The 27,879-nt window shown below is 39.6% G+C and overlaps 2 protein-coding genes and 1 long non-coding RNA gene across 8 annotated transcripts; 1 reads left to right on the forward strand and 2 right to left on the reverse strand.

Moving 5' to 3' along the window:
- Window positions 1-1,109: 1,109 nt before the first annotated feature.
- LOC5508260 (transcriptional enhancer factor TEF-1) lies at window positions 1,110-13,060 on the reverse strand. Of its 3 annotated transcripts, none has more exons than XM_048722502.1 (14): window positions 12,670-13,060; window positions 12,240-12,545; window positions 9,049-9,113; window positions 8,099-8,161; window positions 6,621-6,770; window positions 6,159-6,317; window positions 5,658-5,738; window positions 5,106-5,165; window positions 4,965-5,027; window positions 4,725-4,832; window positions 4,226-4,284; window positions 3,890-3,971; window positions 3,511-3,663; window positions 1,110-2,423 (listed from the first exon to the last, which is right to left on the reverse strand). In XM_048722502.1, exons 2-14 carry the CDS (start codon window positions 12,409-12,411, stop codon window positions 2,310-2,312), a joined length of 1,329 nt encoding a protein of 442 aa, XP_048578459.1. In that variant the 5' UTR covers window positions 12,412-12,545; window positions 12,670-13,060; the 3' UTR covers window positions 1,110-2,309. The 3 variants fall into 3 exon arrangements, with proteins under 3 accessions (XP_048578459.1, XP_048578458.1, XP_048578457.1); XM_048722501.1 differs by lacking the exon at window positions 8,099-8,161 and adding an exon at window positions 8,205-8,267 and having other exon boundaries at window positions 5,646-5,738; XM_048722500.1 differs by having other exon boundaries at window positions 5,646-5,738; window positions 12,670-13,057.
- A 2,095-nt stretch (window positions 13,061-15,155) lies between these two features.
- Window positions 15,156-21,355, forward strand: LOC116615443 (oncoprotein-induced transcript 3 protein). 3 transcript variants are annotated; one of them, XM_048722946.1, is made up of 5 exons: window positions 15,156-15,417; window positions 17,081-17,105; window positions 17,263-17,433; window positions 18,025-18,265; window positions 19,238-21,355. In XM_048722946.1, exons 2-5 carry the CDS (start codon window positions 17,103-17,105, stop codon window positions 19,510-19,512), a joined length of 690 nt encoding a protein of 229 aa, XP_048578903.1. In that variant the 5' UTR covers window positions 15,156-15,417; window positions 17,081-17,102; the 3' UTR covers window positions 19,513-21,355. The 3 variants fall into 3 exon arrangements, with proteins under 3 accessions (XP_048578903.1, XP_032232955.1, XP_032232954.2); XM_032377064.2 differs by having other exon boundaries at window positions 15,157-15,417; window positions 17,276-17,433; XM_032377063.2 differs by lacking the exon at window positions 15,156-15,417 and adding an exon at window positions 16,664-16,886 and having other exon boundaries at window positions 17,276-17,433.
- LOC116615444 lies at window positions 19,170-27,636 on the reverse strand. Of its 2 annotated transcripts, XR_007306795.1 has the most exons (3): window positions 27,451-27,636; window positions 23,893-25,231; window positions 19,170-20,763 (listed from the first exon to the last, which is right to left on the reverse strand). It is a non-coding gene; the product is annotated as an uncharacterized LOC116615444 (long non-coding RNA). The 2 variants fall into 2 exon arrangements; XR_004294931.2 differs by lacking the exons at window positions 23,893-25,231; window positions 27,451-27,636 and adding an exon at window positions 21,712-22,765.
- Between the last annotated feature and the right edge of the window lie 243 nt (window positions 27,637-27,879).

The following is a 27,879-nucleotide window of genomic DNA, read 5'->3' on the forward strand; positions in this document are numbered from 1 at the left end:
TAAAACATATATAGAAATTATAAAATTATATCCCTTTTTATAATGTAAAACTATCAATATTTCACCACTAAAATTGTACCAGTTCATTTACAAGAACTAGTAAAATAATTTGCTAATTTGCCGAAATCGCTGTTCCGCGACCTCCCAGAATCCAAAACCATCATTTGGGATTTAGCGAACATCGGGTCTTCGACAATATGGATTCAAAAATATCCGGGTTCGTTTCGCCGAAAACGCATCACTGATTCGCGTCCACACTATCGTTTTCACAGCGTGTTCAACTGGATCCAGCCGTCCGACGTCATTTTTATGATATGCGCATGCTCAAAGCAGCGCGCGCCTGCGATATGACGCCATCGTTTTCATGTTGATACGGATTCGACCGTCCACACTACGGACCAAAGTATACGGATTCATTTTGATTCGTATTGGGGAAGGCCTTAACGTATCAAAAAGCATACGGATTCAAACGAATCCGCGTTAGTGTGGACCGCCCCTTAGTCAATCAAACCTAGCATCGTTCCTAGGCTTCTCAGCGGCGGGCTTGTCACGCTCTGCATGGCTTTGATGTCACTGGCTCTTGCTGCCCACCCAGAAGTCAGAGAAGTCAGCATGAAGCGTCTGCCATAAGTAGCATGTGTAGCAAGATGAGAGACAAGACGTGCGGATTCCTCATTTTCCAAAGCCCTGTCTGAGCGCAAAGCATCATGGCGCTGACAGCGTAGCCTGGGGACGAGGCTAAATCAAGCAATCAAATTGAGCGTCCCCCATCGACCTCGAAAACCATAATCTTTCGACAAAAAGCTCAAATTGAATGGTGTGAATCTTTATTTAGCTCGCATTGACATTTTCACATTACAGGTCTACCTACTATCCATTCAACTTCTGTATCCATATGAGCGCAAGTTTTGTCCTCAATCGATTAAGAAGCTGGTATTTTACGCCGAAATAAAATGAGCGATCCTCCCCAATGAAATGGACTTTAATCACACCGTCTTACTGCAAAACCCAAGACTACAATGCGATTAAAATCCGCGCAGTAACAATCCACGAAAGAAAATAATTATTTGCCTTTTTATTGGATATAAGAAAATACCAAAACTACAATCTGTTTTCATAAATGGATTTTATTTTTTATTGCCCTCCCAATACAATGTGCCATTACCCACCCCACCCCCTCCCCAGAGACCATGCTATCGCCTAGAATACACAGGAAGCCCATACATTAAGCTCAACGAAATTTCACGCATGTTGCAGCATACGTCTAGTGTTCCTACGAAACGATGGAATTTGCTGTTTTTGTCATTTTTTAACCTTTACGATCGACTACAAATGAGAATTAGATCATTTACCAAATCATTGAAATTCATGCAGATAATATATAAATTTCTATAACCATAATTACCGATCCATACAAAATATCACATTTAGTTACAAAGATTAAAAATACAACCGTTATGTAAACTGCATTTTGCAAAGCTAGCCTAGTAGACAAACTAGAAAGTACTTTTTACATGAATTTGTACAGAAGTACCAAGAAGTGCAGAAATAGTGAATGTAGATGGAATATCTGAATGGGATTATTAATTATTTTGTCCCATCTCTTAGACCAATATGTAAAAACTGAAGATTTTAAACCCAATAAGGCTTTGCAAAACAAATATAATACAGACAGAGCAGTTATCTACTATGATAACTCAGAATTCTTTGCACAGCTTAAAAGATGGGAGAGTGTCTTAGTTATTTCATAATGTTCAGGTCTCGAGTTTAAATTGTTAAGAGTGGTTCAAATGACAAACAGTATGAATGTACAAGAATTGTGTTTTAAAAGATTATACAAAGTTAGATTTCCTAAAAATAGCTATAATACCAATAGAGCAAGCATATGAATAGTTCATTTCTAAATGACACAGACCGAAAATATTTTGTAATATAGCTATATATATATATATATATTTATAAAATAAACCAAACTATGTTTGGTTAAAGGCTATACACATGCACAGCACACTAAAACTGTGCCATACATGGATCCTTGTTTGGTGGTAGGTGTATCACATGACATGCGTGAATAATCGGCCATCATGTATAACGATGCACTAGAACTACGTGCAAACACTGTTCACACAGACGGCCAATTGTAAGATTAGTGAGGGTTTGGTTTACACACACTTATCGCCACTGTGACCACCCACCAACGTGTTACCCTAAGCAGACAGTGAAATGTTGGCAGACATGTTCTTATACGCATATTACTAAAGCTAATCCTATGCATGTCAACCACTGCGGTAAAACATCTAGACAGTTTTTCAGTCCTTAACCAAGCGGTATATATGGTGCTGGGCCCCATGCTCGCTGGTTGACACCTCAAACACGTACGCCAGGCACAAGAGTGTCTCCTGGGTCTCACGGTTGCTAACCACCTGGAACAAAGAGGGTGGGATGTCAGGATAACCACATTCAGTGGGTTACCAGGAAAGGGACTCAAGGGGCAGGGGTTATTAGGGTGTGACCCAACAGGCAAGGGTTACAATGGTGTGACCCAAGGGATGTGACCCTAGGGGCAAGGGTTACCAGGGTGTGACCCGAGGGGTGCGACTCAAGGGAAAAAGGGTTACCAGGGTGTGACCCGAGGGGTGTGACCCGAGGGGTGTGACCCAAGGGTAAAAGGTATACAAGGGTGTGGACCCAAGGGGTGTGGATCCAATGGGTGTGACCCAAGGGTAAAAGGTATACAAGGGTGTGGACCCAAGGGGTGTGACCCGAGGGGTGTGGATCCAATGGGTGTGACCTAAGGGTAAAAGGTATACAAGGGTGTGGACCCAAGGGGTGTGGATCCAATGGGTGTGACCCAAGGGTAAAAGGTATACAAGGGTGTGGACCCAAGGGGTGTGGATCCAATGGGTGTGACCCAAGGGTAAAAGGTATACAAGGGTGTGGACCCAAGGGGTGTGACCCGAGGGGTGTGACCCAAGGGTAAAAGGTATACAAGGGTGTGGACCCAAGGGGTGTGACCCGAGGGGTGTGGATCCAATGGGTGTGACCCAAGGGTAAAAGGTATACAAGGGTGTGACCCAAGGGATGTGACCCAAGGGGCAGGGGTTACCAGGGTGTAACCCAAGGGGTGTGACCCGAGGGGTGTGGGTCTAATGGGTGTGACCCAAGGGTAAAAGGTATACAAGGGTGTGACCCAAGGGGCAGGGGTTACCAGGGTGTGACCCGAGGGGTGTGACCCAAGGGGCAGGGGTTACCAGGGTGTGACTCAAGGGATGTGACCCAAGGGGCAGGGGTTACAAGTGTGAACCCAAGGGGTGTGACCCGAAGGGCAGGGGTTACCAGGGTGTGGCCCAAGGGGTGTGATTCAGGTGGCTGGTGTCTCGTTGAAGTTGATCCTTTATATTGATGTTTTACTTTAATAATACACACTATACACAGGACTATACACATTTTATTATCCCTTAGGGTGGTATCATCTACAAGAGAGAGTTCCCTATGGATAACTGCACTCACCTGCAGGATTGTGAAGTTCTCTAGTACACTGTTCATCATGTATTTCTCTGGGAGTTGCTTCAGCTTGTGGATGAAGTTGATCATATACTCGCACATCGGAGACCGGTGAATACGATACACAAATCGACCATTCTCAAAATGGCCATATTCTGTCTGTAAATTAAGGTTATGTCACTATAAACTGTAACAAATAATGAAAATTAAGGACAGGTCACTTTATAATGTAGGCAGAATCCACAGAAGATGCACCCAAATAATACAATAAGTCTCAATGAAATTCAGCACCTGAACAAATTCAGTGTTTTGAACAAATGCAATAACCACTACCTATTCAGATCACTGCTCTACATAATAATAATAATAATTTAAATGTATTTACCTCTACTTTTTCCACTACTTGTTTTCCAAATGAGCAGACTTTCGTTGAGCAGGTAATAGTCATATTCTCACTCGACTCATACCTGAAAGATAATAAATATTATAAATACTGAGACATGAATACTGAGACATGAATACTGAGCATGAATACTGAGACATGAATACTGAGACATGAACACTGTATAATGCTGCTGAAAGCAGGTGCATACACAAAGGAAATGGCGGAAACATCAACAGCAAAAGACAAAAAGATCTATTAGACAGGTAACAGGAGATTGTTACTTAATCAGGTTGAAGTAACCCGGCAGATCTCTGATAAATAACTCCTGGGACTTACGTGCTGGAGACGCCATAAAATGCTCCTGTTTCATCGTGAATATTGGTATTGAGGTCAGCCTGCAGGAAAACAGACACAAATACATCAGCACTAGTGTAGCAAGTCCCAAGGACAAAGGCAAATGCAAGTAATAGAGAGCTTAAGCAAGTCAACACGAACGGCATCAAAAACGGCGCGCGCTCTGACGAATTGTTGGGAAAACGGTGTTGACGTCCGTGACCGCGCGCGTAGAACGTAAAAATAGGGAAAATGCCGTTCTAGATTTCCTGTCGCGGACGTCAACGCCGTTTTTCAGCAATTCGTGAGCGTGCGCGCCGTTTTTGATGCCGTTCGTGTTGACTTGCTTAAGCTCTCTATTATCTATATACACCATACTCCACATTGGGCCAGCCCCTCCCCTCCACCTGTTATAGTCACTTATATTATTTGCCCCCGACCCATGTTAGCGTGACATTCTGACTAAGATGTGTTATTTTTATTATAATGGCTGATTCCTTACCCAAAACTTGACCAAAAAGAAAACAGCCTGTGGACCTTTGTCATACATGTCCTTCAAACCTCCTTTCTTCTCTGGAAACTTATCATAAATCTGTCGAATATCCACTGCCTAAAGAAAGGGAAATAAAAAGTGAATATGATGTACTACTATTGAAATACTACAAAAGTTAAAAACAACATTAAAGTTACTGTAACTCTTGGATATGGCAGGACACAGTAAATTACCAGACATTGGACTCACCTCCAGCAATGGATCTGAGAAGTTTGTGTTGTGTCCTAAGTGAACAAAGAGATGCTTGTGGTACTGGGGAAGTACCATGCAAACATTAGTCATGGAAAATGCATAAATACAACTCAGGATTTATCACAGATTAGCACTCACTGTATCAGGGTCCAGGCGTTGTTGTTCTAAAAATGCTGAGAATTCAACCAGTCGAAGAGGCTGATAAAAACAATAGAACATGGTGAGTGAACCAGATATCAGCATTTTGATACTATAGATCCGACTTGGGTCAAGTGTTGTTATTTAGGCTACGAAACCCTATACAAATGAAATAGTCATCTCAGTAGTGAGTTAAAACTGCTAGAATTATGGTGAATTTCCAGCTTTATACAATATGTATAGCTCTATTCTATTTCTTTAAAGATCAATAATACAGAGAAAGTTGCTTTTTTTTTTTAAATGATGAGAGTTTTGAATATCCAAAACAAAAAGCAAACTTCAGTCAGATCAAGTCAGGTCTGAAATGGCAAAAGAGTGTTTGCTTTATTTTATGGTGTTAAAACCCTAAGTACATCAATCGTACTCAACACATAAGGTACTAAGGTACAGGGACCTCTATTGTAGAGGAAATTTCCTTTCAAAGTGTTTTTTTGGGGGGAGGGGGGGGGGATCTGTGTATATATTTCACCATCATCTTACCAGTTGACCAACCTGTCTGGATGTTGTCCAGGGCGTGGCCCCAGTTGGAGGGCTGGCGGCAAGGGCGGGGGACCCACTGAATGCAGAAGTCCTCTGTTGGCAACCCAATAATATTTACCTTAGCAAACATGAATTATAGATGGGCCAGAAAATGGCATACAGTTAAGGTGCATTTGTATTAGAATTAAACATGTTTTGCTTGTACTGTACGTTGGGTGAGCACAGTGATTACAAGTGTACAAGCAAGGACACTGATAAATCCAAATTCTATATAATTGTGATTGTATTAGTGATGATAAACATCAATAAATCCAAATTCTATATAATAGCAATATGTGTCAGTGATGACAATGACTTTAACTGCTAAATAGCATAAAATAATTTTTATTTTATTATTATTTTTTATATAATTTTTATATTACCATTTATTTTTACTGTAACTTTCTGTACATTTCCTTACAGGAAAAACTCCTTGAATAAATTGAAATTGATAAATTTAATAAATAAATTTACCATCTCATCTTGAGAGTTGACAACAGCACCAGCTGAACTAGAGGAGGTAGCAGTAGAGACCACATTTCCTGGCATGCCACCTTGAATAGGGCTGCCGTAGGGTGACTGGTTAGCAGAGTTGTACCCGACGGCCTGCTGATTTGACCCTGGCTGCCAGTACTACAGAAATACAAAATGAATGAGAAAAAATGGGTGAATCATTCAAACCGGATGAAGTGTTTTTATGGAAAGGTTCACTAAACATTTATACCAGACTACTAAATGAAGAAAAATTGAAGAAAATGTTGGCCCAGTATCTGTTAACCTTTTGCTATTCAAAAGCTGGTACTAATTAATTCTATGAATTTATTTCATTTTCCATAAACTAATTTTCGATGCACCAATGTGTTTAAAGCAAAACACACAACACATAAGCAGCAACTCCTATAAGAACCATTCTCTGTTTAATAATAATGCACCCACCTGATATGAAGGGCTCTCATTGGCTGCAGCATACCCAGCGGACATTGAGGCAGTGCCCATAGACTTGTTGTGAAGCACAGATGCAGAGACGATTTGTGCCGAGGACATGGAGGCCATAGTCTGGAGTGCTTTGTCCCGAGCGGCCTGATCCTGAGGGAAGATGTGTTGAGTTACAGACAACTTATCTTTTAGCATCTCTATCCTCATCTTGTGCAAGGGAAAATACTATTATATTCATGTACTGAACATTCCAGAATAACTATAAAATGGAACTGAAACTACGCCTTAGGGTGGTTACAACAAATACAATTTGTGAGCTGGAAAGGTATTCCCCCATAGGGGTTACAAATTTGACATTTATTCAGTGTTTGACACACAACACATTTTTGTATGGTGTGTAGTGCTGTTTCAACAAACAAATATGGTTAACATTTATAAAAAGGTGCTTTGTCCAAATAACAATAGGATTCATGAGTAACCTCTTGTTTAAAAGTAGAGAGAGGAAGAGAAAAACACAATAAGTTTTATCTTTTCTCTTTCTGATTAAACCAAACTGGTTTTGAAACACTACTTCTGTTGCATTTGTTTGTATTCTTTTGCACTCTCTCATACCTAGGATATTCTGGACATTTTCCCCAGCTTAAGTGTCCTCACACAAGATCGTGTCAACTCAACAAAGGCCAACATATTGTAACACACAATCAATTACATTAAGAAAACGTATTCAATAACTTGGTGAATTGATGGCTTATTTCACCTAGAAATTGCTCATTAGCATCATTATGAAATCATGATCACACTTATAATTTAGCAGCTATATGTTAACAAAAAATTTTCTTGAGAGACATTAAAAAATGTTAATCAACCACCTTTATTATTGTTTAGATAATTTGAAAATAGAACAGTTTATTTTCAAAGAAAAAAACATCCAAGAATTATGTCTGAAATGGACTTAAGAACTTTCCAGTTTCTTGTAACACCTGGCCAAAATGTTACCTTTTGCTATGTGAAGAGGTTATTTATGACAGGAAACTTGTCAAGAGGGCAGAGACCTCCTTACTCCTCATTTTTACAGAGACACAAGAGACAACACGGAAGAGTTAGCATAGTAAAGAAGGCCTATTTTGGGTCTTAAAAGCCAAAATTCTGTATTGCATAGAAACTTACAAAATATCTTTATAGGTATTATTATCATTAAGACTACAATTTTTTTTTGTTGGTAGTATTAATAAGTTGTAGTTTTAATGTATACTGTGTCCCAATTATATGGTAAATCTCAACAAAATCTCATTCAAACTAAATTCAATCAAATGTATTACTTTATGAAGTTGGTGCATTTCATATTTAGTTTGTTACTTAACAAGTACAAAACTATGACATTCCACACACACTGACGACACCACGAAAACAGGTATTTTTATTTAAATAGGTGCTTCTAGTTTACCACAAGTGCTGGGTGCCAGAGACACGGAACAAACCTTAAATTTTCCCTGGATATCCTTGGCCGTTTTCCTTGCTAACACTTGAATATGGCTTGACACCTGAGTATAACATAATTTAAATTTAATTAAGGGGATGACAAACCTTGATTTTGCCTTGTATTTCCCGCGCCTTTTTCCTGGCTAGAACTTGCAAGTGACTTGAAACCTGAGATGGTGGAACAGGCAACAATTGGTGACACGGGCCTGCCACTTGTTAGCAAGTTCATTAGCAGGTTCATTATATTCCACACTGAGCTAGAGACGCCCAGACAGACTGTTAGGAGAAATTATCAGGCAAGCAACACATTCAGAGTTTGTGCCAAAGGTATTTGTTTGATACAACTGCTTCAAGTAATAAGAAGCATGTTAAGTTCACTAAATAGGTTCCAAGAATGTTTAGAATTACACACAGAAATTTTGCCCGATGGAGCAACAAAAGGGATTTGCCAATTGCCAGACCAGAGATTTTTGAGATAGTTGTATACAGAGATTATGTTAGAAATCTGTAATAAGGACAATTATACTAGCTACCTGATAATTCTAATTTTCTTGTTTGTTTATCTTAAGCACCTTAGACTTTCAAAGCAAAGTATAATTTATTTTTATACTTAATTGACAGTTATTAGAATTTCAAGAGTGAAGGTTGAAAGTTAGTAATGATATTGTAATAGATTGAGACTGACATATCTAGAAAATTGTACAGTATACTGAGAACTGCTTTGTTGATGTATCCCAAAAGGATTCCTACGATTTCAGGCTTTTAAAATTTCAGGACTTGTGGAACAAAATCAACAACCCGTCATTAAAAAAATTCCCTCATTCATACTTTAAAGGCCTAGAAAAGGATATTTCTTAATTTCATGACATTAATTTTAAGGATCTGTAGGAACCCTGCACTTTATATGATATTCATTAAAATAATGAGCAGCACATGGGAGGGTACAAACCTGTTTTCTAGTTCTTGTTTTGCCTGTCCGCAGTTTGATATACCTAGCTATAAGTTCATTGCGACCTAGGAAAAAGACACAACATTTTTAGCTAGGGTCAATCAGATGTGTTATTGAAAACATTTGAAGATATGATGGTCTAAATACCAAAAAAAAATCACAATAGCCCCCCCCCTTAATTGGAGTCTGATAGTTTATTAATGACAGTTCAATGAAAGTACTTCAGTTTCTTGCTTGAATTAGCTAAAGGAAATAGATGCTTTATGTGATTTGGTGGTGTGATGGACCAATGGTTGCTGTGATTGGCCTAAGGCCATACTTAACTTTCCATACACTGATACTCTCTTGCTCAATTGTTCACATTCTACAACACTTGCCCGTAATCTTGCCCATAATATTCTACAACACTTCACTTGACTGTAATATTCTACAACAATTGCCTGTAATCACGCTTTTTGATCGCTTGTTAGATAAGGGATCAATAAGCTTTTGGGCCATGGCTATAGTGAAACATGGCCAACTTTGCAAAATTTGGTTCTCAACATTTTCCATCCCTAAAAGAAATGAAAACTCAGGATAACCAGGATTGTAAGGCAAAGTTTTTAAATTTTCACTTACCAGCGTGTACTACAAAGTGCAAGTCCGCAAGTACTTGCATACAAACTAGAAAATTTGCCATTCAAGATGGCATGGGCTGCTCTGATTATTTTTTTAAAATAGCATTTTTATTGCTTGTGTTGTAGAAATAAATTACCATTTTCTGTGTTATGGTCTCTTATACACCACATTTTTTTAAATTATTTAATTGGAATGGAAGGAAGATTCATTACCATACTTGTTTTCACTTTCACTGTATAAAAAAATAAAGACTGTTTTCAAGTTATGAATTCTTTGGTGGCTTCTTCACCTAATTCTAGGATGAGAATGCAACTGTTTTCAGTACTCAAACAGTTTTTTGCTTTTTGAAATAGCCTGAATGTTGTTTCAACAAACAAGAATCTGTTCTCAACAAAATAAAAAAAAAAATAGGAAAATTTAAACAAAAATGACCTTACATGTGAACAGTTTTTTTTTCTAAATGGATGCCCTGGGATTGATCTCTCACAAAAAAATGCATGAAACACAAAAATAAAATAATGGGACACTAATCTAAAGATAGCATGAAAAAATAGACCAGACTTCTTGAATTGCTGTAGTGTGACAAATATCTTATATGGTTATTTCCAAAAAAGAAAATATTACAAATTTGTATTAATGCCAAAAAAGTAATCACAACAATTTTATGTCCTGGCCTTTGCTAGGAGACTAAGCTGTTTTACACTTTGTTTTCAGGTTTCTTTGTACAGATGCCACCATTGAAAGAAAGTTAGTTACCAAGTGATAACCCAAAAGAAATTTGTCATGGCTAAAACACAATATTGCAATTCTACATAATCTATAAAAAGAGGGAAGCAATCTGTTTATTAGATCCAATGTATTAAATTCAAGAAAAAGTAATAAACAAAATAAAAAGAAAGAAGGAAGTTTTTTCAAGCACTTGAATGGCTTCCACAATGGACACTGAATTGGCTTTTCTCTAATTAGCATTTCAAAAAGAAATATTCAGAAAGTCTTAGTACTTAATTGTCTTTGGTATTTCCATGAGAAAAGGTAAAAAATCAAATTGCCTTTGTCAGTTTAGTGGCTTTCATCTTTTTCTGAATCACTGCTGGCTGTGTTCTATGTGGTGAGTTTTTAACACTCCAGAGCTTTGTGTTTAGTGAATAAATAAACAGGAGAGTTGTTGCTATTTGTCATGAAATGGACAGGATCCACATTAAACATCGTTAAAATAGCCTTTAAATGATAAATCGCGAATTAGAAGTGGGTTTAAAGAAATCCTTAAACAATAAAGACTACCAGGAGACAGAAAACGTGCATTAATTGCTGTCAAGGCCTTGGTTTTACCAATAGCATAATTATTCTCTTTTGTCCCGACAGTGTGATCCAATGACAAAGAAATTGGAAATTTCGCTATTTGCTAATTCTTGTTTGCCTTTGAACTCGTCAAAACGTGAAGTATCCAGGCAACAGGCCTAAAAGAGGAGACTATAACCACGGGATGTGAAAAACCTATATTATGTAAATTATTCTTACAAAAGTCATTGTTGGGAATATATAATATCACTCGAGATAAAGCCCTAGTTCCTTTGAAATCGAGACAAAAGTCAATTTCGAGAAAATATCTCATTTAAAAACGCTAACCCTCATAAATTTACAGTTTCTATGGATCTATTTAATGAGATTTTCTGTTAGTTAATTCCTAAGATTCGCTTATTTATAACTCGCTGTTGTTGAACATGCAAAATAGAGTTTGCCCATGTGGCAAATGGTAAATCTAACTCAGATTGGTGAACGATTATAAAAGGTTATAATTCAATTTAAAAGTACTTCTTCGGGGATACACTTCGGTTTAGCAGTTTAATTAAAGTTTATAAATATTGGGAATGACTATTCAATTGTTTTGTGATAAACATGTGGTGAATTTATAGAATTCAAAGCAAAAATCTGCCAAGACTTGCAAATAATGCAAGTCCGAAGAAAGCCAGTCTAGTGCCGCGGGAAAAAAAACGGGAGAATCGAGTGTTAATTTAATCGAAGGCTTTGTTTGCTACGAAAAAGGTTGAAGATAAGCTATCCGCGTTTTTTTTGTGATTGTGGTGAACGTTTGAATATTTGGGTATAGCAGACATACTTCGGACGATTTGAACAACGCTAGCATTATTACCATTTGGCACGAGGAACATAAACACGCTACACCGGCGAAACATACACACGTCTAATAGAGCGTTTGATCTCTCGTTGGAATCCGCGAATCCGAAGCTTTAATCGGGAAATCGCCTCACAACAAGCGCGTGGGAATTCGAATCTTTATCGAGGACTATCAACAGGTTTCTACTAAAAACGCGGGCAAGTTTAGAGTTACTCTCAACCGTGATCTCAACTGAAACCGTCAACTGTTCTTTTGAACGAAGCCAAGACTCAGAATTTCAGGAAGAGAATTACATTAAATAATGTTATAGTATCAAAGAAATATTTCAACTGAATAGTTTGGAGATCGATACAGCCTACGATGGAGTTTCTTAGCCCGCAGCTACAGTGAAGCCCTGGTGGACCAACGCGGCAAGAATCCCAAAATAGTTTCAACTTACCATACATTTTCCCTTCATCGGAGAGAATAATTTTCCTTCTCCCACAGGGAGGATATATGGCTAAAGCTTCCTGGAAGGATTGTTCTATATCTGGGCTCCAAACGCCCTCAGCATCGTTTGCCATATCAGTCGGGCTCTTCGCCTTACTGTCATCGTCGGGCGAATTCGCCATTTCGAGTTCGTCTTGCTCCGGGGACGAAATTTTGGCGGCTGTTTCTACAATTCCACTGAAATAACCTCGGTATTCTATCGTCGATAGATCAGCCAAAAAGTTTGACTGGATTCGAGCTTGCTCGTAGCTCTGTGCTGTAAAATCCGGAAGGGGTTGTGGTAAAAAATGAGAAAAATTCAAACGATTCATACAGCTTGTATGAAACCTTTTCGCGGGGAAAATCGTGCGAAGATTTTGAAACTCAAATAGCATTCTTACCTTAATTCCAGCCGCCGGGGTATCTAAACTATGAGCTCCTACGTAATGTTGTTATCTTAAGAGGCGAAATGCGTCTGGGTCTTTAGAATGCTTTAGTTGATTTGCGCTTTTGGACGAAGGAGGTGAACAAAGAATGCGAGGAATGAGACAAACTATGCGAGGCGCGTCACTACAGCACTGTGCCATTAACCGCTAGAGGGGGGTCATACATATCGCCACCGTGATCCCTGACCTACTAGGAATTCGAAATTCGTTGTCTCTATGACCATATACGGAAACACTCACAGCCTTCGACCTATTCGATCAAAAATCCTAAAATCTAGCGCCTTCTATTCCCAAGCGTTAATGTTCAACTTTTAAATGCTAATTTGATAGAAATAAAACCTTCAAACACTACGTGAGAAAAAAGGTTGCTTTTTGAAGAGTGATTGTAGTACAGATTCTCTTTACTTAGTGACAGCTTTATTCTCTCAACTTTACATAATTTAAGTTACACGTCATTCCAATCATATTAAGACAATGCCGAATTATGATTGGTTAGCAGGCTGTCACACTTTAGTATAAAAAGTTTCACCGATTGGAATTTGAATAAAAATACTATATTTTTTTGAAAAAAAAAGCATAACCAAATATTTAAAAAACGCAGAAAAGCATCAATCCGAAATATGCATTTTTGGTTTAATCTTCGATTGTTCTTTGAAAAAAAGTTTTAGAATGGTTGATTAACGCTTGACTCCATGTGTTTACAAATTCCTTGTTTTGTTTACAATCGTTCTTTTATATTTCGCAATCCAAAACCTAGCTAAGTAATAATTTCTATTCTAGGCCTAGTAAAATAAGGGGACTCTCCACAAATTCATTCCGGCGAATAATCTACGAGCTATTCGATAAGTTACCAATGCACTCTCGAAAACCATACAAGTAGGTGACATGAGTTCCTTTTTTGATTTGAGCAAGACACGAAATACAAAGGCCCCGGAAATGCCAATAGAAAACACTATTTATGTAATTGTTGACTTGTCAGAAACATTAAGTTACACGCGCACTAAAAGTTTAGTGCTTAATTGAATTCATGAGAGTTTTTTCCTTCAAGTAAGTTTAACAATGCTCTATATTTATATAAAACGACTGGCTAATCGCGTGATCCTAATGTGCAATGGCTGATGTTACTAATTTTAAAACAGATTAAAATCAGACAAAGATGACAGAGGCATTCACTGCCAAAGACAGAGGTCAAGAAAAACATGCGAAGCATGAAGATCAGTTCGTATCGGCTTTGCGTAGGTGGACATGCTTTTAGGGTTTTCTATTACGCATTTAAAACAGGGATATATTCCACGTACGTAGCACTTCAAAATGGAAATTCTAGTGTGATCGCAACATTGCATATGTTGCGAACCTACAAACTTTTCCACTTTTGTTATTCATGATTTCCGTGTCCTGTGATTTACTTTTCTTATTGAGAGTTGAATGATAGGATCACCTCGGCGGCATTGTCTTTTCCAGTCTCCTCAATAACATCAGAAATCCGGGCTTTTTTGCCTTACGGTACCGCTTTTTGTGGGATAGACCAGCCTCTCCCCCCCCCCTAGCAGTACTATCCACTCAGTGCATAAGGGGTGACCAATGGCGACCGCGATTTGTTGTTCATATGACGAAGAGGATTGCAATGTTGACGGAGTACGTTGGTACTGAGTCGGCAACGAAGCAACTTTTTTTAATTTCGAGCAACAATTACCAAAATGACAATTTTTGATGTTCTTCCCATTTCAAATTATGTACAAAGGAGAAAAAATCTTTTTTGGTACGATTAGCATTATGTATTTGGGTGGTCTGTGATGTAGGGATGTTTTGTTGGATGTATTATGGTATATCTTCAATAAATAGATGCTTATTGTGTATCCAGCGTTTCAAATGTAGAGCAGCTTTCTGTCCTTACAGCAGAACAGTGCCTTTAAGCTTCTATAATGCTCAGATTCATTTAGTGCCAGGGGAGGCATGGACATTCTCAATGTTACTGCTTGGACTTTCTTAAAGAGCATCAGTCAGACCCTTAATAGTTCATTGTTTTTGTTTAAAAATTAAAGTGGCATTTTCACTGCTGCCGGTTGCGGGTTGCGTGGGGGAGGGGGAGGGGTGTTTGTGACAGAATGCCTGTTCTTAAAAATCATGGCAGCGTGGGGGAGGGGGAATTGCAAATTTCATAAGATAACTCGCAAACAAATTGATAATAGTCACAAATAAACATCACACCCAAACAAAAATCACATTTAAACAAACAGCACACTTTTTTGTCGCTTTCTACTATCATTAAGATAACTTCCTTTAAACATGTCGTGTCCACTTGTCAAACCTCAAAAAAACCCAACCTAACATAACGGGCCTGGGGGTCTAACAAGAGCATTAATAACGTTTTTTTTACGTTGACGTATTTGTCGTTGTTCGCAGGAGCAGGTGCCCTTATGCACGTAAAAGAGTCGGGAGATAGGCATCCACCATGTTGTGTTCACGTACAGTGAATGAATGTGGCTGCAGACGACGCACTTGTAGAGGTTTACATCAAGTAACCAGTAACGCGTGCGTGACTCATTCCTGCGTGACCGTGCGTGATCTAGCTTGCGTGACCCAGCTTGTGTGACCGTGCGTGACCTAACTTATTATGCATTACGCATAAAAGGTGTTGTCACGAGACAGGGTGCTTCTTTCATCCTGAAAGATCAGCCCTTTGAAGTCTGCCACCAACTCGAAGTATGTAATACCATCAGATATGAATGGATCCGATTTTGACAGTGAGCTTACCTTTGCTTTCTTACCTTGATGTCTATCCTCAGTTGCTGTTTTGCGATACTGAACGTTGACCAGTTGACTCAAATTTATCCGGAGGGTATTTTAATTGTTTTGCTTCCTTTTTTGTGGGTGTTAAAACTATACATTCTCCTCTCATTATCGAGCCTCATAGCTCAAGCAGAAAGAAATGATTAAACTGAATTGCAAATGCGATAATTAGGGAAACCGTATTCAGAAATAACGAGGTGAAAGAATAACCCAAGAATAGAATGCTTGTTATAGCGGTCAACAAATGTTAACGACATAGAAAGGTTATAGCCTTGAGAAATAACAATCCAAGTGTAAAAGTTTTAACATTCTTGAAACTTGCTTTTAATTTACCGTAAATTTCTTATTTTCGCCACGTCGCTGTCTCCTCGTCGTAAGGCTATTTAAAATTACCATTTTATCGTACAGACGGCAGGAGTACTTTCATTCATCAATTTTTAATGATCAAAGTTTGTTTTGCACTGGCTTAATTGTAGTGAACCCAAATATTTTATTTGTATAGTCTTTGAGTACTGTAACTCTCCTTGTCTGAAAACAATCCACGTATTGTATCATGGCCGTGTCGAGATTGTGATTTGGGAAGTTTGCTTTTTTTATGAAATGCTACATTTCGGAACTCGGATTTGTTAAACCTGTCCCAAACATAAAGTTACATATAATTTGCTATCAGTAAATTTCTTAATAAATAAATATCTAAAGCGAATAAAATGGTAGCCACAAAGATCTAAACTTGGCTTTTTCCACGGGGATGCGGGGATTGCAATAGAACTTGGGAAAATATAGATCAATATCTAATGCTACAGAATGCACTTTTTAGAGTACCCTGTGTACCCAATGCACCAAGATTTTCAGTGGGCCACGGTTAACTGGACGTTCTGCCATAGACGAAAGGAAACCAGAAAAAAACTTCTTTTTTTAAAAACATCACCTATCACAGATGTTTTATCCAGGAACCCAAAATCCAAATATATTGGAAGAATAATACGAGATTCAAATGCTAGAAACTTCTATGAGAAACCGATAGTTTTTCTTATCAAATAATATGCTTTTACAAATTGAAATTGAAATGTCAAATATATATATATATATATATAATTTTGATAATGCAAATGTCTTTAGTTCTCTAGCAGGACTTTTCTCGTTGAAATTGTTGCCAAAAATTGTTTGTTTTAGCCTACCAAAACCACCTTCTGACGTCAGATTTGTTCAGAGCATTGGCTTGTATTGTTTTGCCTGAGGCCCGGCGCCAATTGATAATAAGATGACTGTGGTATGAGTGGTTTGTTTTGATGAAGTAGATTTATTGCAAACACTCTAAAAAGTGTGCCACGAAGGATTTCAAAATGATACCGTTTCTTCTGATATTGACTGTAATTTCTCAGGTTAGTGGCACGAGGCTCACTCTTCCTTTTTTTTCATTTTTTCTTCTTTTTTAATGGTTCATCATCTGAGGCAAATAATTATTGATATGTGGTATTTGTTATAATATAATAAACGTAGATTTTTTCACGGTAAGTCCTGTGGACATCGTCACGCGGAGTTCCGCACTAATTATCATTTATCTTCTATTTTGCAGTTACAATTAGCAGTGGCTTTGAATGGTAAGCCTTATATATATTTTGAGATGATTTAAAGTATTTTTTAATATGATGTTGTCTTTTTTTTGGTTTAGAGCAATAACTCCGATTTTTTATTTTACATCAGAAAGTGGGAGTAACTCTCCAATCGACATATTTTTCTATCTAATAATTTACCCAGCATTCCGTTTTAGACGAATACACAATGTGTACGACATACGGGACTTTGAAACAAGATACGCGAGGCGATTTACCGCTGTACAGCCCCAACGCAGCAGAGGGTGTTGCTGACTCCACCTATGACGTCACCCGGTGGTATGCGCTCATGGACTTCAAGGGGCATCCGCTGAAAGTAAGTGTAGCGGGCAAGCATCAAACCGTATACGTCTACGCCCATCAATAATAAGCGACTTGCGCTCCAAAACAAGCACAGAAATGACTGTGGCCGTCACGCCAGAAAACGAGAAGAAAATAGACTCAATAGAAATAAGCCCTTTCTGACAAGATAGCTCTGGCTGATTCGTATGTGCCAGATTGGATGCTTATCGTTTGTTTTGCGGCTAAAAGCCGGAGCGAGTTCTTCCTAAAAGCCGAGTGCTGGCTCTGCAGAGGGACTACTCTTCACCAGGCGAATTTCAACATGTTTAACCTTTTTATCTTGATGTTTCCAGACTATCTCTTGGAACAAATGTAAAAAATGTAAATATTAATAGAAATATATTTTATCATAAAAGATTTACCACTTTTAGTCCATACGGCATTTTAACGTTAAACAGTCCCTTTTGTACTGATAAATCAACGGGTCCTGTTTCCAGATTTTTATTTGGCTGGTGCCTAATAAGGTGCGTATTTTAAGATAAAATATTTTAAATCATGACAAAACTTTATGACAGGGAAACGCGAGTTTTTTTACTCCGCTCATGTATACAAACACTCTTGACAGATTTCTCCACTGGGAGGTCGCTGTCTGGCCCAGCATTCTATTTGGATGGACGGCCAACATCCGGGGATCTCAGACGGAGTGGTCGAGCGGACTCTCTGTCTTAGTAAAAATGGCAACCGCTGTTATACAAAATTGCAGGCTCATATCCGCCGATGTCACGGCCATTACGTGTACAGATTTGACAAGGCTAACGTCACCATGGAAACGAAGACAAACATGTGCAGTGTGCGGGATATCTCAGGTGGGCTATAGTGAATAAAAAGACTTGAGTTCAGATTGTCTTCTATCAATCAGCTTCTTTGTCCTTGCGTTATGGAGCGCAATAGTATACTATATACTGGGCTTATATATTGAGTATGTTTTGATTTGTCTCCTTTCAAACATCCCATCCACCAGAGGCGACCCCCTTACACCTATTTTCAAATCTATGCGGAATCCCGGGTTTTTAATTCTGCCATTCGACATAATCATTCGACAAGGCAAGTACTTGTTCGATGTTATGAACTCGATTGAAAATCGTTTTAAATTTGATATTGGTTATGACACCCACGAAGTACTAGCCTTGTCGAAAAATTATGTCGAATTACAGAACTGGAAACCCGGGATTTCGCATAGATTTGAAAATAGGTCTAAAAAGACACATATAATCACGGGCTATGGGATAATTTGACTACAAAATGAGGTTTAATGTCTTGCTATTGTTGAATAAAGAACGTAACTTCTCCTACAGCGAGAAAAACGCGACGCTGGGGGTCGAGTTACTCATTTACCAGGTGGCTGCTGCGGTTACACAGCGCGTCGTTTGAAAAGTCGCAAGCGCGTAGGGACGAGTTCACTGTAGGAGCGAAACCAAGGCAAATACATCCAGTTGAAGTAGGGATACGTGCTTCATTTGACACTAACAAGGCATTAGCCTTCATTTCGGAGTCAAATTATTTCGGAGTCAAACTATCCTACAGCCCGTGATACAATCATAACTAGCATGTCAAGGTCAGTGTAACAAGACACGGCAACGAGGCTGCGGGGGGGGGGGGGGGGAGAAGAGAAAGCCATCTTCCAGCTCCCTCCCCCCCACCCCCATCCCCTTCTCTGCCGCTCCCTTCCCCTCCGCCAGCCTCGGCGCCCTGGGTCGAGTGAATAGATTATTTGCCATGTCGAGTATATTTTAAAAAAGGACATGTATTTTATATTTTTCTTGATTATCATTTTTCAGACGAGCGGCCCATAGTCTACACCCCACATGCGCCACGCGACACGGCCCTGTTAGGTCACGTGATCAAGAAGTTCAGTGACGTCACGGACAAGACACAATGCTTTGTGTACTGCCTTCTGCGCGCGCATTGCTTTTCATTCAACTACAGTAAGCGTTTCTACGTATGTGAGTTAAACAGCCAGACGGCGCAAAATATTCCAGACTTGCTACAGAAAAGACAAGGATTCCAATATTACGAGAAAAAAGTCATAGACTCCCGCGAAATCATGATTTAGTAAAAACTTGAAGCCACATGACATTCATTTAAAGCCCGTCGATCCGACCTGTGTGACGCGATGACACCCTATGAAAAATGAAATGAATTGAATCACGTTGAATTTCTATCCATTCTACAACTAAAACGGCTCAATTATATTTTTAAAGTATCAAATTGTACAGGGAAAGTTAGATTTCGAAAAAAATGCATTGAATATTAAAAACAAAAACAAAAAACATTGTGACGCATGTCGGATGTACGGACTGTAACTGTTTAAGGAGGCCGCATGGTTTCCCCGTGGTTTTCGACTTACTCGACCACTCGCCTTTACAGGAGAGAAGAATCCTCAAATAGTTTTTATATCCCCTCTTTCGTCGAACTCGTTCATTTAAATAATCAAATATTCCGACCTTAGTTTAGCCCACTGGAAACTCCATAAGCGGTCAGGATAAGCAGACGATGGCGTGAGCCACTAAACAACCAAAATAACAATATAACTATCTTAATAAACTATTTTCCAATTCGGAAAAGAACACTGCAACCGGCAATTTACAGCCAAGTTCGTTGTTGCGCGACCTCGATAAATCCAAAATACATTTCTCGTTTGGGAATAGCGCGTAGTCAGATTTGTTGGGGGCGGTTTGTCTGGTTTTGATTGTTTGGTTTGATTCACTACGCGTTATTCCCAAACGAAGAAAGGAATTTTGGATTCTGGGAGATCGCGCAACAACGAATTTGGCCATAACATTAGGTGAACATCCAAGATAGCGTTCTATATATCTACACGTTTTTATAGCTCTAATTCTCCTTGAAAATATCGATTCCGCTGAGGTAGCTCCCCGGGCTCAATTTTCCGCCTCTCGCTAAGCTTTCTTAGATACCAGGCCTCCATCTGCCATTCACCGTAGAAGCACCGGCCCAAGCACCTCCGCACTCTCTCACGAGGCAGCAGAACGCACATCACTAAGGCGCCTACGGTTGCGCAGATGATCCCCGCTATCACAAACACGAAGATGAATGACACGCGCTCCCACAGTTCAACCACTGGCATCTTGTATCGCGGGCACTTAAGCGTATATTTCAAAATTCACTTTTTTATATCCTTGTTTCTGCACGTCTTTCGATTCAGTGTGTATTATCCTGTGCTTGTTCCTTTTTGTGAAGATGTGGTGTACTAAATTGTGTATTGTTAGATGGCCTTTAGATTCACTTGTCAGACGAAGTAATTATCTCTGATAATTACACTGATACCAACAGAAGATGAGTGATTCTGAAAATAAATGGAATAAAAATATAATTAAGTAAGATACAAGGCCAGTACACAGCTATTTTTTTGGAAGAGGGGGGTGGGGTAGGGGGCCCTATGTCGGTTTTCCAAACCTGAGGTAGCTCAAGCATGAAAGGACTTTAAATATACCAGGAATTGTGTTCTTGACCAGACAAACGGGTAAAGCCAGACAAGCCAGTCAGGATTTCTCCCGATGATCTCCACTGTTATACTATCACCTCCAACTAAAGGTGCCTCCGCATCTCCGCCGGCTGTAAACTGACGGTGCCCTCCCCAGTATTAGCGTAAGCTACCTTATACTATTGTATAGGGGAGTAGTTTATTACAGTATAAAGAATATTAAAGTGGCTAGCTTGTATTGTATAAAGTTGTACGAAGATCTCCACTGTTATACTATCACGTCCAGAAGCTAGCTTGAATAAAACTTGTACAAAGTTGTACGAAGATCTCCACTGTTATACTATCACGTCCAGAAGCTAGCTTGAATAAAACTTGTACAAAGTTGTACGAAGATCTCCACTGTTATACTATCACGTCCAGAAGCTAGCTTGAATAAAACTTGTACAAAGTTGTACGAAGATCTCCACTGTTATACTATCACGTCCAGAAGCTAGCTTGAATAAAACTTGTACAAAGTTGTAGTGGAGGTATAGCTACACCCGCCAGAAAGTACTCTTTGGCTGAGGGCACCGATTCCCTTCCCTATTCCACCTTATTCAGACATGTGCAGTGATTGAAAACCGTTTTTCTTTACGGCTGTACGTTCTTATGGGTGCTAATAATGTGGCTTAAAAAACTATTGATTATGTGCGTAGAAACTGTTTGATTCCTTGAAAACAGATAAACACCGTGATCTACACAATACTGGATTATTATTGAAATGTTTGTATCGTTTCCTCGTTCTTACTTATTCAGAACTGTAATTCTTACCTTCCCTAGGCTTTGTTTTCTCCAAAAGTTTAGAAACTGTATGCGTAAGGCTCCCGGTGAAATTGTGCTTTTTGGATCTCACCTTGATCTATGATACTGATTTTTTCGATTCGATACCTAATAGGCTCAACCTTTTGTAGCGAGACAATACCACAAGCTTACAAGGACTTAGTTACACAAGGATTTGTGTTCTTGACAAAACGTAACGAGCAAAGCCTGACTGACAATCACTTGCTTGTTCCTCTAGAAATAATTAATCCAGTGCAAATACTTTATTATTGTATTCCCTTAGCATGTTTACCCGTTTGTTTGCCAGATAACTAAGGAACGCGACTTTACAAACATACGCCACGTATGTGTGATTTGTTTAAAAAAAAACACAATCAAATTGTGTCCAAAATTACCTGAAATATTAGATATTATTAGTGTTAGTTTTGATAACAGTTCATTGGGTATCAGCCTTAAAATGATCGAAAAGAACGGCCCAGTCTCAACTGAAAATTAGACCTGCTAAAAAAATATATGTATTCAAGTTTTGATTTATCCCCGGGGTTTTATTTTGTTAAGTTTCAAGGGGGCATCCCACCCCCATCATGATGCTATGTGACGCTATTTTCGACCAGTTAGTTGATCTAAAGAAACCTTCTGGTAGATGTATGGTATTCGCAATGACGATAACCACATTATCGCAATGCATTTGAGAATGCTTAGTTGCCCCGTATAAAAACAGCGTCTTTACTTTTCTTCTTGAAAGTCAGGTAACGGATTAAGAGTTTTCATCTAATCGGGTTATCCGAATACCGGATAACACATCCGCGAAATAAACCTACTGCCAACTTTCCCGTTAGCTTTCAGATATAGAAAATGATATACTTATACAAATTCTACAGAAAAACATTTGGAAAGGTCTCGGTACGTAGAGCCTTCCTCTCTCAAAAACGCCGTGTTGGTGAGTCAGCACATGCTGATCGTTAGAAAGCATAATTTGACGCGTATTTCAAATGATTTTAAATGTGGCCATTAAGTTAACAGTCCACCAGCAAATCGCATTACGACGTACCTTTCTCTATCGTCTGTAGGCTTACAGCTTATCCTATGAACATTTAGGGATATAATTTATCATAGGAGATTTTGTAATGAATGAGCTTGCGCTATGAAGGCGACTCGGGGTCGTTGCTGGAATTTCCCTAATATACGTCCCAGCAATATGATTGGCTAGCGCGAAAAAGATAACCTAGTTATTCACTTCCGTCATATTACCACTTACTTCGGTAATTCGTAGAAGACGAAATTCGAAACCTTTGATATGCAACGGCAGGAGGAACAGAGTTTGAAGAAATAAATTCTAAACCACGATATCCCTGTACTGCTAGTTGGGCACGTTTCTGCTGGCGCGTTGGGGACTGTTTGCGCGCCCTGGGCGAGTAGCTCAGATTACGGTAGCTTTAGCGAGTTCTCTCAGTAGACGGGGCTTATCGTTTAGGAAAATTGGCATAGCATATGGCAGGAAAAAACATTGTTGCTAAAATGTACCTTGCTTTGCAACGCACTCTCCGCGCTTACTGAGAAAACTCGCTAAAGCTACCTAATCTGAGCGTAATGTGAGGGTCCTGAATGGGTAAAACGGCGCTGCTGAAGGGTGGTTTAACAAGAAAACCTTACGCCCTTTTAACCCTAACCATTCAAGGTCTTGTATTTTTCGCTTGGTAGTTCCTGTCCTATATTTTTTTTACAGCGCTTTCCAGTAACACGCGCGCTCTCGCAAAAAAAATGCAAGCTCCAAACTCGTTTTTGCTAACTTTTCTATGGTGACATATGGCCGTCTTCTAGCTTACGACCGCCATCTTGCTCTCTGGGTTCAAGGCAAGAGGCCTTGATATTGCTGAAATAGCCGAATACTTTCGAGAGAGAAAGGACTGTTTATGCTTTACCTGTGTTTTTGCTTTGGTTTGTGCCTCGGGGGGTCGTTCCCGTCCCTCGTCAGTGAGTATAGACGAATAATCTTGTCCACAGAGCATTAACTTATTGACAGTTTTCAGCAATATCAAGGCCTCTTGCCCTAAGCATGATTATACGCCACCTCAATGTGTTTGGAAAAGCCTTGACCTTTTCTTATTTCACGCGTTTGAATTAAAAAACCCAGAGAGCAAGATGGCGGGAACCATCCCTCCTTCCCCTCACCATTTATGGGAGAACATCCTTCAAGGCAAGGCATGTGGTGGACCGCAATTTTGCAGACGGACGTTTATTAAAAAGCAGCCACGACATTGAAAACCAGCACACCGATTTCAATGATGTTTCGAATGTTTAAACAGCACAAATTTTTATGGTTTTCTTACAAAAAGCGCATAGGGCATCAAGGGCAATAAATTCTTGAAGAATGCCTTACTAATGCTTCCTGGCCACAAGAGATGCTTGTGTCGTCGCCTAGAACCTGCAAGGACCCGAAAGCTCAATGGAAGAATACCGACGGGAGGGCGGGCGGGGTTGGCGTATTTTTTGGAGCCTGGAAACGAGTAGCCTCTGACATCCACGGTTCTGTACTGACGCAAACGCAAGATATCAAAATTGCTTTTTTTCCTTGCACTTGCACTTGGTTGTGCGAAGAGAAACCAATCACATTCCGACCTCAAACCTCAAACAAAGTTTGCGACCAGATTTGAGGAGAAGTTTATAGAGAAAGCTCATTCTCTTATTCACTGGAAACAAACCCTGGGGCCTGTGCTGGCGTCACTAGTGAAAACTAGGCTTAAGCTGGTCATCACGGGGGGGGGGGGGGGGGGGGGGGGAGGGGAGTGAATAGGGATGTACTGACATTGGACCCTATCTTCACTCCCTAACTGTCCACAGCCCATCACCCTCCCCTCCCCTGATAACGGGGAGTACCACCCCTGGATCGTTACATTTCTTGACAATCTCTATAGAAACTTCATCAATGTCTTCCCCCTCCCTCCCCCCCTCAGTGAGTATTCCGTACTTAGACTTGAGTTCCGCTGCACGGACACTAAGAAATGAAGGCACCTCGTTCCAGATCTCCCTCAACTGGCGTAATGTCATTTTGTGGCCGTCCAGAATACTCGTTGTGTATTCCTTTCCCTGTGTCATGTTTTTAATGAACTTTCCGCAAGAGTCGGTTTGTCCTCTGCAAGTTTTCACATAATTGTTGACTATTCTCTCGTTTACGTCACCAGCTTCGTCTGTTAGATCTAATGTTTGTAATTTTGGAAGAATATTTAACGTCTTCAAGTCATCTTGACTTTTTCCTAAGTGCTTAGATTTTCCTCCCAATGGTATAAATTTTCTGCTCGTGCGTTTCCGTCCAAGTAATCTGTCAAAGTCCAGCACGTCCTGTTTCGGTGGACGAAACACTTTTGGTCTTCCTGCATTACTGATATTTCTCTTTATAAAACGGTTTTTCTCTAATCCAGACCCAGCTATAAGCATGATGTTCTCGGTGTTCGTCAAATGCATCGCTGATTGTGTGCCCCTCTCCCTGTTGCACACCGCACGCCATACAATGCTGTATGTATAAAAGCAAAAATAAATTAATAATTATTATGATATCAAGCCCATTTTGCGATTCATAGAAAGCATTCTTTTCCATCGGATAATTCAAGTAACTGAGCCGTAACGGTTTTAGGGGCCGTGGACACCCTCCCTCCACCCCTCGCCAGTTTTTCCTGAAATATCAAGTAAATGACAAGAAGGGGAGTCAGTGTCGCCAAGTTTTTTTAATGTCCCTGTATTGTTCCTTTTCACCCCCCCCCCCCCCCCCCCCCCAGTAATTACGACCCTGTTTTTATCAAATATCGTCAATGAAGCTTCACACTTCAATCGTGGATGGCAATTTCGAAGCAAACATACAAAAAGCACAACACCAGTGAGAAAAGGTCGAACGAAAGCCAAGGGCAACACAATACCGGTTGAACCAGAGCACAACACAAGTGAGAATGGGTCAAGAGCAACACACAAGTGATAATCGGTCAAACACAAGGCACTACACGAGTGAGAATCAGTCAAACACAAGCGCAACACAAGTGAGAATCAGTCAAACACAAGCGCAACACAAGTGAGAATTAGTCAAATACAAGCGCAACACAAGTGAGAATCAGTCAAACACAAGTGCAACACAAGTGAGAATCGGTCAAACACAAGTGCAAGACAAGTGAGAATCGGTCAAACACAAGTGCAAGACAAGTGAGAATCGGTCAAACACAAGCGCAACACAAGTGAGAATCGGTCAAACACAAGCGCAACACAAGTGAGAATCAGTCAAACACAAGCGCAACACAAGTGAGAATCAGTCAAACACAAGTGCAACACAAGTGAGAATCGGTCAAACACAAGTGCAAGACAAGTGAGAATCGGTCAAACACAAGTGCAAGACAAGTGAGAGTCGGTCAAACACAAGCGCAACACAAGTGAGAACCGGTCAAACACAAGCGCAACACAAGTGAGAATCAGTCAAACACAAGTGCAAGACAAGTGAGAGTCGGTCAAACACAAGTGCAAGACAAGTGAGAGTCGGTCAAACACAAGCGCAACACAAGTGAGAACCGATAAAGCGCAAGCGCAATACAAGTGAGAACCGATAAAACGCAAGCTCAATACAAGTGAGAATGGATAAAACACAAAGCGCAACACAAGTGAGAACCGATAAAACACAAAGCGCAACACAAGTGAGAACCGATAAAACACAAAGCGCAACACAAGTGAGAACCGGTCAAACACAAAGCGCAACACAAGTGAGAACCGATAAAACACAAAGCGCAACACAAGTGAGAACCGGTCAAACACAAAGCGCAACACAAGTGAGAACCGATAAAACACAAAGCGCAACACAAGTGAGAACCGATTAAACACAAAGCGCAACACAAGTGAGAACCGGTCAAACACAAAGCGCAACACAAGTGAGAACCGATAAAACACAAAGCGCAACACAAGTGAGAACCGATTAAACACAAAGCGCAACACAAGTGAGAACCGATTAAACACAAAGCGCAACACAAGTGAGAACCGGTCAAACACAAGTGCAACACAAGCGCAACTCAAGCAGGGACATCTCTTGCTTGTTTTTCGATTTAAGCCCTCCTCCAAAAATGTGCGTTTATGGTACGCTTATGGTGTATTTCATTATTTTTCTTTTTTTTGGCTTATTAAAGAGACCGAAAAATTATTTGCGGTGTATGAAATGAAAATTTATTTTCTTGTATCTGAAATTGAGTATTTTTCCATGCTCGAGGATAGAGCGCTTCCATTCCTCGGCCGCAAAAGGTCACGCGCCCTCAAAAGATTCTCCCAGTATTGTAAGTGGATAAAATCTTAACGACGTCGTAAACAAAAAGATTAACTCAGAAGTTTCTTCCAAATTATTCTTTTGATTTCGTCCTGTGAAGTTGATCTAATAACACTGAAATAAAACATCTCGTCCTCTCTTGTTTCTTTTGAAATACGTGTATATAGCGTATAGCTACTATTGGGAATTTTTCTTAAACGTTTGCAAAACCGTGGGTTCCTTTATGAAAACAATTGAAGTCAACCTCCCACTTTAATAATAAGATCGTTTTCATGTCCTCAATCGAAAAAAGCGCTAGGTTCGATAACTTTGCAGCCTAGCAGAGATAATATACTAAGGAAGGAAAGTAATAAGCTTAGAGGTTAAAACAAAAAATGCCTTACTTAGTTAATCCCTTCTCCCTGCATGGAATAACGAGGAAATATAAGACAAGTCAACCTTACCCCGTAACTAGTATTCTGGGAACCTGTTCACCGTTTTATCTACTTTTGCACTCGATGTTTATCAGCAGAATCTTGTTCTTCGTATTATTGTAAGGCGCTGTGCTTTTGATTTTTTTTCTTTTCTACGGTTTGTTGATTCTGCCGTAAAATTTGTTTAGTCTATAAAAGAATTTGTCAGACTTAATTTAAAATATGCAAATTGTCTAGCGTCGGCTTATTCAAGGATGTGTTTGTAGACCACTACCCCCCCCCCCCTAATCCATCATAAAGAGGTTTGAAGCTGTTACCAAGAATATAGTTGCGTCACGTCTACAACACTGTTTACCGAAGTTTACATGTCAGCCTCTTCTGACAACCAAAATAGCGAAAAAGAATGTTTTCCTTACGGCATACAGAAAAGGCACCAAATGGCTTTTAGTCAAAAGGCTG

The sequence above is a fragment of the Nematostella vectensis genome, chromosome 15, assembly GCF_932526225.1.
Source record: "Nematostella vectensis chromosome 15, jaNemVect1.1, whole genome shotgun sequence".
Taxonomy (NCBI): domain Eukaryota; kingdom Metazoa; phylum Cnidaria; class Anthozoa; order Actiniaria; family Edwardsiidae; genus Nematostella; species Nematostella vectensis.

Coding starts and splice junctions, on each gene's coding strand:
- LOC116615443 (XM_032377063.2), top strand. CDS start 16,848: ATGATACCGTTTCTTCTGATATTGACTGTAATTTCTCAG. Junction 16,887..17,080: donor TATTGACTGTAATTTCTCAG/GTTAGTGGCACG, acceptor TCTATTTTGCAG/TTACAATTAGCAGTGGCTTT. Junction 17,434..18,024: donor TCAAGGGGCATCCGCTGAAA/GTAAGTGTAGCG, acceptor CACTCTTGACAG/ATTTCTCCACTGGGAGGTCG.
- LOC5508260 (XM_048722501.1), bottom strand. CDS start 12,411: ATGGCGAATTCGCCCGACGATGACAGTAAGGCGAAGAGCCCGACTGAT. Junction 9,114..12,239: donor CGATGAAGGGAAAATGTATG/GTAAGTTGAAAC, acceptor TCTTTTTCCTAG/GTCGCAATGAACTTATAGCT. Junction 3,664..3,889: donor AAGTAGTGGAAAAAGTAGAG/GTAAATACATTT, acceptor CTTAATTTACAG/ACAGAATATGGCCATTTTGA.